Raw genomic sequence first — 13,992 nt, 5'->3', positions numbered from 1 at the left:
TATATATATATATATATATATATATATATATATATATATATACACTCACACACACATACACACACATGCCAGAATATAGCATTGTGGAAGAGAACATAGCAAAGAAAAAAATATAATCAGATTTATCAAGAGTTAGAAGTTTGCACACTTTTCAAATTAATGTTTTTCCAGCAATGTTTCTTAAAGAGTCATTCTCAAACTATAGCAGGGACAGCCGAAGCTTCCCAGTATTCTCAGAAGACACATAAACTCTAAACTCTCTGTAATGTCACCAGACATAGCTTGGATCCCTTCCTTTTCCCTCACTGGGACTCCACGGTCCCCAGGAATTCCGATGTAAACCAGCATTGCAGGCATCGCCACGCTGACATCCAAGAGAATGTGAGGTCACGGGTGGGGGAAACAGGAGACCTTACGTTCACATGTTTAATAACCACAACACATAGGCACCTATAATTCATAAATAGCCCCCACATTCTCACTACTGACCACCGCTATCATTTCAGTCTGGCAGACTTTGAAAGTAGCATGTCTGTGTGGGAAGGATAAGTGACAGACACAGGAGATCTAACGGAGCAACAGAGAACATTCGCAGGGCATAAGCCTGGGCCAGCACACCAGCCATGTGCACTCTGAAAGGAGCAGAGAAGCATGACTGACTGGCAAAGCCCTCTGCTCAAAGGCAGGGCTGCCTGGAATCCCACTGAGGATACTTTAAAAGGCTACAGTATTGGGCCCACCTTTTTTACAGTTTCCGATTTCTTTAGTCCAGGGCAGGCACAGGCATGGGAATTTTTATTTTTAAGCTCCCCTGATGATTTTAATGTGGACCCAGAGAGATACCAAGAATTCCCTTTCCCTTCCAAACAATATATTTTGATGAACTGCATCCCCTTGGCTTATATTTTATTCTCTCCATCCATATCATTTGTGGTTCTGCCTTCTTTCATTTGCAAACCGAAAGGGAAGGAACACTAAAGTGTTTAACAAGTGGCACTCAAGTAGGTAATAGACTAACAACATCGATCTCCTCCAGTCAGTGCCCCAAAATGGAAGTTGAGAGATTTCTATGTCCCAGTAAGGGTCCCAGGGGGCCAAAGACCTCTGCAGAAACTCACCCAGCAATGCCAGGTGAAGTCAAGAATAAACCAGCATTTCGGGCCAGACCACTGGATCACACGAATGGCCTTGGAAGGTCTATCTAACATTTACTGGTTTGGGCTAGATTGCTCTAAACGCCGAGGTCTCGGAGGTCAGCTGGGGCAAGACTTCCGGAACTCAGAGGCCAGCACTGTGAACCAGTTTCCTGCCGTCTTCCTGGATGTCAGATGTTCTCCACCCAGGTGCCCCCAGCCTGCTGTGGAATCTGGACCCCGGGGAAGTAAGATGATCATAGGACCAAAGGTTTTCTCCACATAATGAGCTTAACAAAGCCTCTAGTCCTCACCACGAGTTCCTTCTGAAAGACTCAAGTTCTTAACATTTTTCCAGCTAGAACTGCTGTTGCCTGAGGGACCATTAAACTTCAGAGTCGATTTCTCCAGATGATGACTGACCCCAAACAGAAAACAAAAGCTAGTGTTTGGAAACACAGCACATGACCCTTCCATGAGATCCCTGAGAGGCCCAGTGGCCCCACAGGGGAGAAAAACCCAAGTGCAGAGATGAGACCTCAGGGGAAGGAACCTGCCCTCTCCCTGGGACAAGACAGCCTCCAAGGCTGTCATTTGGTTAACCGGCCCCAATGCGGGAGAGGAGGCTGAGAAGCTGCCTGCTTAGCCACACAAGATTCCACAAGCAGAGTCTTGTATGAAATGAGACCCTGGGTGGAGATCAATCTCCCGGGCTCCTCTGTGACCTTCAGCACACTTTCTCCGAGTACTTTTTGTTTTGTCTTATTCAGAGCATCCTGTGTTGATGTTCGAGGTTTTTTTTTCTGTCTTTACAACACTGTACACCACAGAAAAAGCCGGAGTGTGTTCTGCAACTCCACGTGGTGGGAAGAAAGTGCGTTTGTTGTATGTGTTACAGTCCCTTCTTAGAAAGGAGTTGATAGCTATTTAGAAGGGCACACTGTGCTGGGGTTTAGCTGAGTGACTATGGAGGGCCACTGGGAGGTCTGCTCTCAGGAGACAGGCTAGGAGGGGTGTCAACAACACTGAGGCAGATCAATCAAGGAGCTTTTCAAAATGCCTAGCGTAACCCTAAAAGGCCCAAGGAGAGCTGAGCATTGTCAAAATGAACATCTGCAGGAGCCAAGGATATAGGAGGGGTGGCCGCTGGTTGGTTACAGCAACCCTGCCGACTGGCGTACAGAGCAGCAGCTGGGTTTGCCTAGCGCCTGCCAGTTCAGCCTTGATCTGTTCAGATCTCCTGAGAAACTTCTGTGAAACAGTGAGATCACAGTTGGGGGTTGAGGGGGGCTGATAGGACTTCCAGCTATCAATAATGTAACAGGATTCCCATAAACACTAAAGATTTCAAATAATCTGAGAGCTAGCAGGCATCCAGAGAGGAAAACACCAACCGCCTCAATCTGTTTCCTTACCCAGGTTTGTTTTTTAAATGTATGTCATTCAAATATATCACAGGAAAAGCATCTATCTATCTATCTATCTATCTATCTATCTATCTATCTATCTATCTATAATATTGATGTCCTCAATGTAATTCTGCCTACTTATGAACAGTATCCTCGGGAAATGTATTCAAAATCATGTTGCCATCAGAAAAAAGATGAACCACCCCTCTTCCCCATCCCCCAACACAGACACCACAAGGATGAAATAAAATTATGGCAGTGCCTTGGTACATGGCGAGCTCTGGTAGAACATAATCAGAAAAGCCAGAAACATTCTGGAGTGTGATGCCTCAAGCCAAACCAAAGCCGTGACACATACTCTTTCCCCAATCTCCCACCCTTCACCAAAGAATCAAAGACCCTTCTGACCTCGTAGAGCATGCGTCTGTTGCGGGAAGTTCTCAGACATCCAGTAAGCAGCCAGCCTTTATCTGAACAGCACAGTGTACATCAGTGACAGGTCCCTATTCAAATCCAACAGATAGCCTCTGCGTCCCCAGGGAGGAAGCAGTACTGAAGGCTCTCCAGGAAAGCTTGGCCAGTCCCAGGTAGCAAAAGACTTCCTCTTTCTTTCTTTCTTTCTTTCTTTCTTTCTTTCTTTCTTTCTTTCTTTCTTTCTTTCTTTCTTTCTTTCTTTCTTTTAAATGTTAGTTAGTTCCTAACAACTTCATTCCTTTCCTTTTTGGACCTGAATAACTTTTGTCACTCCATGGAGACACTTGAGGACTGAGGAGTGAGACCTTTGTACCGGCATCAGGTCCAAGTCATTGGAGCAGGCTTCCGCTTGGTCTAAAAGAATCAGAGCTGTGAGAAGAGAGACAAGAGAGCCAGCCAACAGGATGTGTGTGGCTGGAGTTCCTGGCATGAAGTCTTGGCTTTCATGTTTATTTTTGGATGTATTTTTCTTGGGCCTTTGATGCAAATTTCTGGCCTGGGAAGTAACCCTACAGTAGAAAATCCAAAGCTTCCAGGAGTCAGCACAGGCTTCTGCCTCCGGAGAAGCAGGGTCCTCTGCTTACAGACTCCAGCGCTGTCTAGGAAAAAGGTGCAGATTCTGGGACAACTGCCACCTGGGCCAGTGACAACCATCTGAAATTCTGGTCCCCAGCTAATCACTAATGCAAAAGTAAGACAACCTGACGTGAACATGCTGAAGGGGGCCACGGAATCCACTCGGATGACTCCTGACATCTGTGTCCTCAGACGCTGCGCCTTTGGTATTCTGGCTTTCATTTTCTTGACAGTTACAGACAGACAGGAGCATTGAGTTGATTCAGGCAGGAGCAGATGCCCACTGAAAGCATTGTTACTTAGTCACAGCGGTTTTCGAGATTACGAATAAAAATGAATCATTTTTGTCCCCCTTGTGTGTAAAGAAGGCAGTGAAGAACGGTAGTTAAAAAGCCTCTCATAACTGATAACTTATCTGGTAGAGTCTAGAAGATAAAATACCACTCTAAAGATTAGGGATCAGAGAGACACAAATATCTTTGTTCAGTAGCATTTATGGCTCTGGGAAATATCTTTTTACAGATTGCTATTCTAAAACAGAAATTTATTTATTTATTTATTTATTTATTTGCTTGTTTTTCAAGACAGGGTTTCTCTGAGTAGCCCTGGCTGTCCTGGAACTCACTCTGTACAGCAGGCTGGACTTGAACTCAGAGATCCACCAGCCTCTGCCTCCCAAATGCTGGGATTAAAACATGCGCCCATACACCCAGATCTACTGTTTATTTTTATTATTTAATTGTATATCTCAAAAGACATGAGATATCACTTTAGCTATTCCTGAAGCCACAGGAATATTTGGGGGATAAACCCTGACAATCACTATATCCCATTTATTCTGGCTGAAATAAAACCATGGTAAAAAACCAACAACTGTATGAGTAACAGTCACAGCCAAGTAGCCACCTCATTAAGAAGGCTCAATTTATAATTTTAAAATACCACTTTTACTTTTAAATGCTGTAATTTCATTACCATTTTTAAGTTTTCAAAAATTTAATCATCAATGTATACTATTCAAAAATGTTCAAATATGACTCATGGGAAAAGAAAAAGGATTCCAGAGTGATGTTTGTGCAACGGAAAGGCTGGTAAAGGCGGTAGACGCTGGATCTAGGGTATCCCACTAATGGCTTTTTCTGAACTTGACCACAACAGCCTGTCCCATCCATTTCTCCAAATACACTGGACTCATGGCTTCGCAAAGATCTCAAAACAAATCCAAAAGCACTCTCAAGTACACACAATATTAACTGAAAAGGAGAATCAGACAAACCACCCTTTCCCATTACCATCTATCAAGGTCATCTATCAAGGTCATCTATCAATGGTCCTCAGCCTAGGGGTTATGATCCCTTTGGGAGTCAAATGATCCTTTCACAGGGGCTACATATCACATATCCTGTATTTCAGATATTTATATTATGATTCATAACAGTAGCAACATTACAGTTATAAAGTAGTGTCTTAGTCAGGGTTTCTATTCCTGCACAAACATCATGACCAAGAAGCAAGTTGGGGAGGAAAGGGTTTATTCAGCGACAATTCCATACTGCTGTTCATCACCAAAGGAAGTCAGGACTGGAACTCAAGCAGGTCAGGAAGCAGGAGCTGATGCAGAGGCCATGGAAGGATGTTCCTTACTGGCTTGCTTCCCCTGGCTTGCTCAGCCTGCTTTCTTATAGAACCCAAGACTACCAGCCCAGGGATGGCACCACACACAAGGGGCCTTTCCCCCTTGATCACTAATTGAGAAAATGCCCCACAGCTGGATCTCATGGAGACATTTCCCCAACTGAAGCTCCTTTCTCTGTGATAACTCCAGCCTGTGTCACGTTGACACAAACTAGACTTTTCAAGCACCAACAAAATACATTTATGGCTGGGGGTCACCCCAGCATGAGGAACTATATTAAAGGGTCACAGCATTAGGAAGGTTGAGAACTAGGGTTCCAACCCTTCAGAAATTCTCAGGAGGTAAGCACCAAGAGACTCATAGAAGTGGATTATAAATCAATTTCATATTTATTCCAATAGCTGCCATCCAGCATAAATACCCATAATCTTTGATCAACTATTAATAACTGGTTTAAATTCCCAGATCTCCACTTAACTGCTTTGCCATTTAGCTTCCTTACCGAGCCTAAAAAAAAAATGCCACTGGTGTCAAAAGCTTTAAATTATAAATTGTATTTGTCTCAAGAACTAAAAATGGTTGCCCAAGACTTTAAAATTAATTTTCTCCTGGATGAAATTCAGAAATTTCACTGTCTCCAGTCATTCCAGTCCCCTGCCTCTCTTTCTCTTCTGAGCTATAACTGCAAATTCAGATGTCTTAATGTTCCTATGGACCAACCCAGCACCCTCAAATGAAACCATAAACTGGGAACCAAAACATTGGAAGAAAGGAGAAGAGGTTAGCATCCTTTAGTAAGATATAAGAAGGATAAACAAGGGCTGGAGATATGGCTCAGAGGTTAAGAGTACTGACGGCTCTTCCAGAGGTCCTGAGTTCAATTCCCAGAGACCACATGGTGGCTCACAAACATCTGTAGTAGAATCCAATGCCTTCTTCTGGTGTGTCTGAAGACAGCTAAGGTGTATTCAAATATATAAATAAATAAATACATCTTTTTAAAAAAATGAAAGGATGAACCACAACACAAGCTTTGAGCTGCTGCCTTAGATATAGAGAGATGTTTCTAGCCACACTGTGACAGTCATTTTAAATACCCCAGAGCTGCCTCTTTGACTAAGAACACAGAGACCACAGAAAGGCAGAAGTCCTTGCAATGGAATTAAACAGGATTCCAAAACTTCCTGCTGGTTGGGTTCAGAGAGTGCATAGCTGCAGAAGCCTGGGGAACTCACCTGGGAAAAGAGAGGGACTCCCCTTGCTGTCTGCGGCAACTCCAATCTGGGAATGAGAGCAGAGAACTCCCGTGGCTGCTCACCTAGCTACTCTCAGGCTGTGCCATCTGCTAATAACTAAGAACCTCCATTTTAGTTCCTCTCTGAGTGGAGTTAACAGATAATTAAAGGACCCCCAAGCTAAATATAAGGCTTCTTGACATAAAATAGACCACCCCCTATAGCATTCTTCCAAAGTCAATGACCAGATGAGAGAGACGCACATGCAAATTTAGAACCAGACTCAGGTTCTCACACTTCTAAGATCTGGAACGCCTGACCTCACCTCGTCTCTTAGCTCTGGACCTGGTTGGTGCCTTCTCTGAGAGTCACAGGTTGCGACATTCCTGCATCTGGAGGCTAGACTCCTCCACACATTATGCTGTCTTCAGCCATAGTTCCTAGCAGGTCCAGCTTGGATCTCTTTGTAAGGCTGGATTTTCATTTTCTTGTAACAGAGCCACTTAGCAGTACAATGGGTGGCTGAATTATAAACCATATTATCTGACATAATGAAGGAAAACATATTCGATTATCCAACGTTTTGCTTGCAGTGAGTACCATATATACCCCTGGTATAGCCCAATACTCAGAGAATAGACACAAAATTTGATGAGAGTGATGTATCGTATTCTTAAGTGACATTGTTGATTTACTTGCCATCTCCTCCTAATAGCAGAGTAGGAGCCCCTGCCCTGAAAACAGAGCTCTGCCAGCCTTGTTCACTGATGCCTGACACACGGGAGCTGCTTAGCATTTGTTGAATAAATAAGCCTTAAAGTAAGCACCATTCAGGCTTTCCCGAGAAGCTACTTTAGACTTGTACAATTTCCTGGGATTATATGCACTGTGTATGCACATGGATGCCCCTTAATAAAGCCTTGATTAACAGGCTGCTACATGAGAGGCTTATTGAATTTTCACTTCAAATGCTTTAAACACTGACTGAACATCTCGCTCACACTCTGCACCTAGATACACGAACAGGCGACTGGAAAGAAGCACCTAACTTGTACGAGATTCCAGTCCGAGACCTATAAAAGAAGTCAGGATAAAAACATCTCCGCCTTGCGGCTCTGAAGAGCCCTCTGGATCTTGTCCCCACCACAGGCTTGAGAGATCAGAAGTCGGGCTCTCAGTTACAGATGAGCCTTGGCCCACAGAGCTGGGGGAAAGGCTTGGGGCAGCCATGACAGCCCCCAGGTCAGTTCCCTCACCCTTAGTCATCAGGGAAATGCAAATCAAAACAACCCTGAGATTCTACCTCACACCAGTCAGAACGGCTAAGATCAAAAACGCAGGTGACAGCAGATGATGGTGAGATGTGGAGAAAGAGGAACACTCCTCCATTGTTGGTGGGATTGCAATCTGGTACAATCACTCTGGAAATCAGTCTGGCGGTTCCTCAGAAGATTGGACATAGTCCTACCTGAGGATCCACTAATACCTCTCCTGGGCATATACCCAGTAGATGCTCCAACATGTAATAAGGACACATGCTCCACTATGTTCATTGCAGCCTTATTTATAATAGCCAGGAGCTGAAAAGAACCCAGATGTCCCTCAACAGAGGAATGGATACAGAAAATGTGGAACATTTACACAATGGAGTACTACTCAGCTATTAAAAACAAAGGGTTTATGAAATTCTTAGGCAAATGAATGGAACTAGAAAAATACCATCCTGAGTGAGGTAACCCAATCACAAAAGAACACACATGGTATGCACTCACTGATAAGTGAATATTAGCCCAGAAGCTCGGAATACCCAAGATACAATTTGCAAAACACATGAAACTCAAGAAGAAGGAAGATCAAAGTGTGGATACTTCTATCCTTCTTAGAAAAGGGAACAGAATACTCACAGAAGGAGTTACAGAGACAAAGTGTGGAGCAGAGACTGAAGGAAAGGCCATCCAGAGACTGCCCCACCTGGGGACCCATCTCATAAACAACCACCAAAACCAGACACTATTGTGGATGCCAACAAGTGCTTGCTGACAGAAGCCTGTTATAGCTATCTTCTTGTGAGGCTATGCCAGTGCCTGACAAGTACAGAAGTGGATCCTTGCAGCCAACTATTGGACTGAGCACAGGGTCCCCAATGAAGGAGCCAGAGAAAGTACCCAGGGAGCTGAAGGGATTTGCAGCCCCATAGGAGGAACAACAATATGAACTAACCAGTACCCCCAGAGCTCCCAGGACTAAATCACCAAAGAGAACACATGGATGGACTCAAGGCTCCAGCTGCATATGTAGCAGAGGATGGCCTAGTCGGTAATCAATGGGCGGAAAGACCCTTGGTCCTGTGAAGGCTCTATGCCCCAGTATAGGAAAATGCCAGGGCCAGGAAGTGGGAGTGGGCAGGTTGGTTAGCAGGGGAAAGGGAGAGGGGATAGGGGGGTTTCAGAGGGGAAACCAGGAAAGGGACAGCATTTGAAATGTAAGTAAAGTAAATATTTAATTAAAAAAAAAGATTTTTGTTCCTTTGGGGATTATGCCCAGGAATGATATAGCTGGGTCTTGAGGTAGAACTATTCCCAGTTTTCTGAAAAAAACACCAAATTGATTTCCAAAGAGGTTGTACAGGTTTGCTCTCCCACCAGCAATGGAGGAGTGTTCTCCTTGCTCCATATCCTTGCCAGCATGTGCTGTCTCTTGCGTTTTTGATCTTAGTCATTCTGATGAGTGTAAAATAGAACCTCATAGTTGTTTTGATTTGCATTTCCCTGATGACTAAGGACTTTGAACATTTCTCTAAGTGCTTCTCGGTCATTCTAGATTCTTCTGTTGAGAATTCTGTTTAGTTCTGTACCCCATTTTTAAGTTGTACTATTTGGGTTGTTGGTGTCTAACTTTGCAAAGACACTTGTTCCACTATGTTCATAGCAACTTTATTCATAATAGCCAGAAGCTGGAAACAACTCAGATGTCCCTCAACTAAAGAATGGATAAAGAAAAGGTGGTACATCTCCACAATGGAATACTATTCAGATATTAAAAACCAAGACATTGTGAATTTTGCAGGCAAATAGATAGAACTTGAGAACATCATCCTGAGAGAGGGAACCTAGTCGCCAAAGCTCAAGCGCAGCATGTACTCACTTACAAGTGGATGTCAGCCATAAACTACAGGCACCACGCTATACCCACAGACCCAAAGAAACCAAACAAGAGGAAGGCACAAGCGAGGAAGCCAGAATCCCACTTAGAATGGGGAATAAAATAGTCCTAAAGGGTGGATGGAGGGAAGGAACTGGGAGGGAGGAGGATGGGGAGGAATGGGGGTTGAGGATCAGGTGTGTAGAAGGACAGGAGAGATGGCTAGATGGCCATGAAAATGAATGGAAATCTTCAACTGACTAGGGTGAGGAGGTTGCAGGCATCACCAGGACTACACGAAGACCCAGGATAAAGGAGGCGCCTAAGAATCAATGGGGGTGACCTTGGCTGTGACTCACTACACTGGAGATGTGGAACCTGAAGAGGCCACCTCCTGTAGCCAGGCAGGAACCCCGGGAGAGCAGTGGAGACACAAACCCACCTACAAAACTTTCAACCCAAAATGTATCCTGTCTACAAGTAATGCAGGCACGGGGGAGGGAGCAGAGACTGAGGGAATGGCCAACCAACAACTAGCCCAACTTGAGACTGATCCCATGGGCAAGCAAGCACCAACCCCTAACACTATTAATGATACTCTGTTGATCTCTGAGAGGCTCTAAGCAGCAGCTGACTCAGATGGACACAGACACCCACAGCCAAATAGCGCTTGTGGACTCTTATGGAGGAAGGATTACAGGCCCCAAAGGAGATAGGAACTCCACAGGAAAACCAACAGAGTCAACTAACCTGAACCCTTTGGGCTCTCAGAGACTGAACCACCCACCAAAGGACACAGATGGGCTGGACCTAGACCTCCCCATTCATATGTAGCAGATTTGCAGCTTGACCTTCGTGTGGGTCCTGAACAACTGGGATGGGGGCTATCCCAAAAGCTGTTGCCTGTAGGACATGTTCTACTAACTGGGATGCTTTTCTGGCCTCAGCGGGAGAGGAAGTGCCTAGCCTCTCAGAGACTTGAAGTGCCAGGGTGGGGGGATACCCAGAGGGACCTGAGAGAAGAAGGGGAGGGGGAGGGGGAATGATTGTGGGAGGGGGTGACCAGGAGGAGGGCAGGGAGCAGGATGTAAAGTAAAAAGCAAAAAAAATAATAATAAATTAAATTTCAAAAACTCATCTGTATGAGGAATACGGACAAGAATCAGCCTTGAGCTATGTAGACGCAAGCTATCCAAGAGACAGCCTCACCAACAGAAGACAGCCGTTCTGAGCCTCTTGCTGCAGTCATCAAAATTTTCTGGCAATCAAATAATACATTTGACTTGACTGAACTAAACTTTTGGCCCTGGGGTCTCTTTATAGAAAACCTGGGTAGAGGCGTCAGCAGAAACAACTTGAGAAAACAGTCAGACAAATCTCAGGCAAGAGAAAACTGACCGGGCCTTTGTAAAGAAGCCAATGAAGGAGAGATGGAGACCGGGGGGGGGGGGGGGAAAAGAGAAGGGAAGAGAGAGGGATGCAGAGAAAGCTAAGCAGGGCAAGTTTATTAAAACAATTGAGTATAACATGTGCTTTGTTTTATCTTTTCCTGAGCCTGGTTTGGGGGGGGGAATAAAAATCGCATCTATAAAACATATATTTGGGACAACTGGGGAGCCATGAAATAGACTCTGGTTATGACATTAGGATACTACTAGATACTACTATTCACTCCGTAGGCACGAGATAGTATTATGGGTTGTAGCTGGACACTAATTTCCTTGAGATACAAACTGGATACTCAGGATGAGGTGACATGCTGTCTCGTTAACATTAACGAGGCTCGCTCGGAAGAAAAGCAAGATGGGGCGAACGCAGCTGCGCAGTGACTGCCGGGCTACACACCCGGAAGCAAGTGCTCATTGTATTATTACTTTGTCTGAAAAAAAACGGTCTGCTAGCTTGTTTTAATGTTTGTAGGCAGCAACTTCTCAAGAACTTCCTTCAGAGCACTGCAGGCTTCTAACTGAAAGGAATGTTTTTCTGCGTTCCCCCAAAGCTCCCCTATCAGGCTGATAAATGACTGGCCACGGACGGAGCGGCTACAGGGCAGCACGGTACCTTTCTTAAGTCGGTTTCCCAAACTCTCATTATGGAAAAGACTTTTCGGTTTACCCTTTAAAATGAAAGACAACCCCCCAAAAGGCTTATTTGCCTCAAGCCTGGCTCCGTCTGATTGACAGAATACCTTTGCCCACACACCTCACATAAACTGACTTTCACTTTTCCTTTCCAAAAAAAAAAAAAAAAGAGCTTTGTCTCTGAACTTTACAGAGCAGTTGGAGCTCTTTAATATTTTCTACGAGAAACATTTCAAACAAGCAACCCCACAATTTATTCACGGCCGCCAAGAATAAAAGTAGCGGGCCTCACCAGCAAGGCCCTCCAAAGCTTTGCCTGACTTTTACGGCCGAGTATCATCGCTCATTCACCTGCAGGCTAGCTCCCCCAAAGCATCAGTCATTTGTTTGGCTCTGGAGGAAACGATTTGATTATACAAAATTCTTCTTTAGATCAAGTTTGAAATCTTAGCCACACTGGAACAAGTGCCGAAGCCTGCCGACTCGATGGGTTAACTCCTGGACATACTGAGCCAGGGACAAAGACAAGGAGCCACCATAGGTTAAAATCCAAAGCTATAGGAGCTGAAAGGGAAGGACAGCATAAAAGATTCGAGGCCCGGCTGGGCCTTTATGAGTGCTCGCTCTATCTGCCACTGACTGCATATAAGATGATGGATTCTCACACTTCCTGTAAATGAGTGCTGAGCCCCAAGGGATGCTGGGAAGCATCAGTAAATGCAAGCGCCAACAAGACCAGCGGCATCCATCTACTGCTGGGCCACCTATGCGTTCTGAAGTTGGCAAGTAACCAAACATCTTTACAGCCCCCCCCCCCCGTTTTCCGTACCTTACTACAGAGCACATCATTTTTAAAAAGCATTTAAATGAGCCAGATGTTAACCCCATTCATTCCACTTTCTCGGGGAATGTGTCAATAATGATTTTTAAAACGCAAAAGAAAATGTCAAAGTATTTTGTTCCCTGGTTAAGAATACATCTGTGGAATAGGAAAGAGAAAATTCATACAACACTCTATGGTCATTCAGGAAATAATTATAAGGTATGTCAAGTCACAGAAAATCGAGCAAGCACTAAATTAGCAACAACAACAAAAAAATGGATGTCTTATGTCAAAATGGCTTCTTCACTCACTCATTTCAAAAACAAGTTTTGAAATTAAATTCCATCCAGCAGCTCAGAAAAGCACACATTAAGGCTTGACTTTACGCCATTACCCACGAGGCAGTTCTCTCTCTCTCTCTCTCTCTCTCTCTCTCTCTCTCTCTCTCTCTCTCTCTCACTGGAAACTGCGATAGCTGGCAGGAAGCCTGAGGCTCACCTCCCATAGTGCCTTGAAGTCCTCCTGCTCAATTCGGAGAAGCTCGCTGTTCTCCCTGGTAACGATGGTTGCATGGCGAGGGGTGTTATCCAGAATGGACTCTCCAAAGGCTGTCCCAATTCCCAGAGTACAGATGGTCACCGCATCCTGAGAAGCACCCCCCCCCCAAAAAAAATCATTAGAACATTAAATATGCAATGGGTGAGAGACTTGTCTTTTATTTAAATTGAAGTATAATTTGTATGAAAATAAACACAAAATTTCATTGTGTGGTTCAACGTATTTTGGCAAATATGCACACTGGTGTAAATGATACCAAATCAAGTCTTACACCCCCCCTATCTTTCACCCCTAAAGTTTTTCTGCATCCCCTATCCAGTAAAGACTCTCCCGTCAAAGGGAATGGCCACACTGATTCCACCTTCAAAAAGATGTTGTGCCTGTAAGGGAACATTACATAGAAAGAGACAGACAGTAGGATTTAATCTGTGTTTGGCTTTTTCTGAACCAATGTAATATCTCTGAGTGGCCCGTGTTCTTACACAGCTCAGTGGGTGTTGGAGGTAAGTAGTTTTGCATTCTGTGGCCGTGTTACCATTTATTTACTCGTCCATTCTCATACTGGGATCACGAGGATGTTTCCAGATGCTCTGAATAATGCTAATAACAATTATCTTTTTAGTGAGAAAGATTGACCACAATAATTAGCAAATTGAAACAGGGCTGCTACTGTATCTGCAAAAAACAAAGAGCCAAGCCCTGAGTTCCTGGAGGCCTCAGTTCAGGCATTAAAGGGACCATAGCGTCAGGTTCTAAGCCTTTCTGACTAGAGATGCCAAGCTTTTTATATCATGCTGCCTCCTGCAGCCACAACGGAGGAAAAACATGCTGGAGAAAGCGTGAGAAGCTGACTATAAACTGTGATCAAGAAAGTTACTTAAGAAGGAGTGAAAACCAATTCCTCTCTACACGCAACACTGGCGAGA

The 13,992-nt window shown here is 44.4% G+C and overlaps 1 protein-coding gene across 5 annotated transcripts in view; it reads right to left on the bottom strand.

Moving 5' to 3' along the window:
• Window positions 1-13,992, bottom strand: part of Rapgef4 (Rap guanine nucleotide exchange factor 4) — a 298,925-nt gene that overhangs the window by 212,355 nt on the left and 72,578 nt on the right. For 3 of the 5 annotated variants that reach the window (XM_029474005.1, XM_029474006.1, XM_029474008.1), the window contains exon 4: window positions 13,007-13,153. In XM_029474005.1, the coding sequence (XP_029329865.1) occupies window positions 13,007-13,153 (147 nt within the window). Of the gene's footprint in view, window positions 1-2,950; window positions 3,360-13,006; window positions 13,154-13,992 lie in introns of those variants that run through there. The other 2 variants (XM_021156131.2, XM_029474007.1) reach the window with 1 other exon arrangement.

This window comes from Mus caroli, chromosome 2 (genome assembly GCF_900094665.2).
Source record: "Mus caroli chromosome 2, CAROLI_EIJ_v1.1, whole genome shotgun sequence".
NCBI lineage: Eukaryota > Metazoa > Chordata > Mammalia > Rodentia > Muridae > Mus > Mus caroli.
This window is presented reverse-complemented; position numbering and strand designations above follow the sequence as displayed.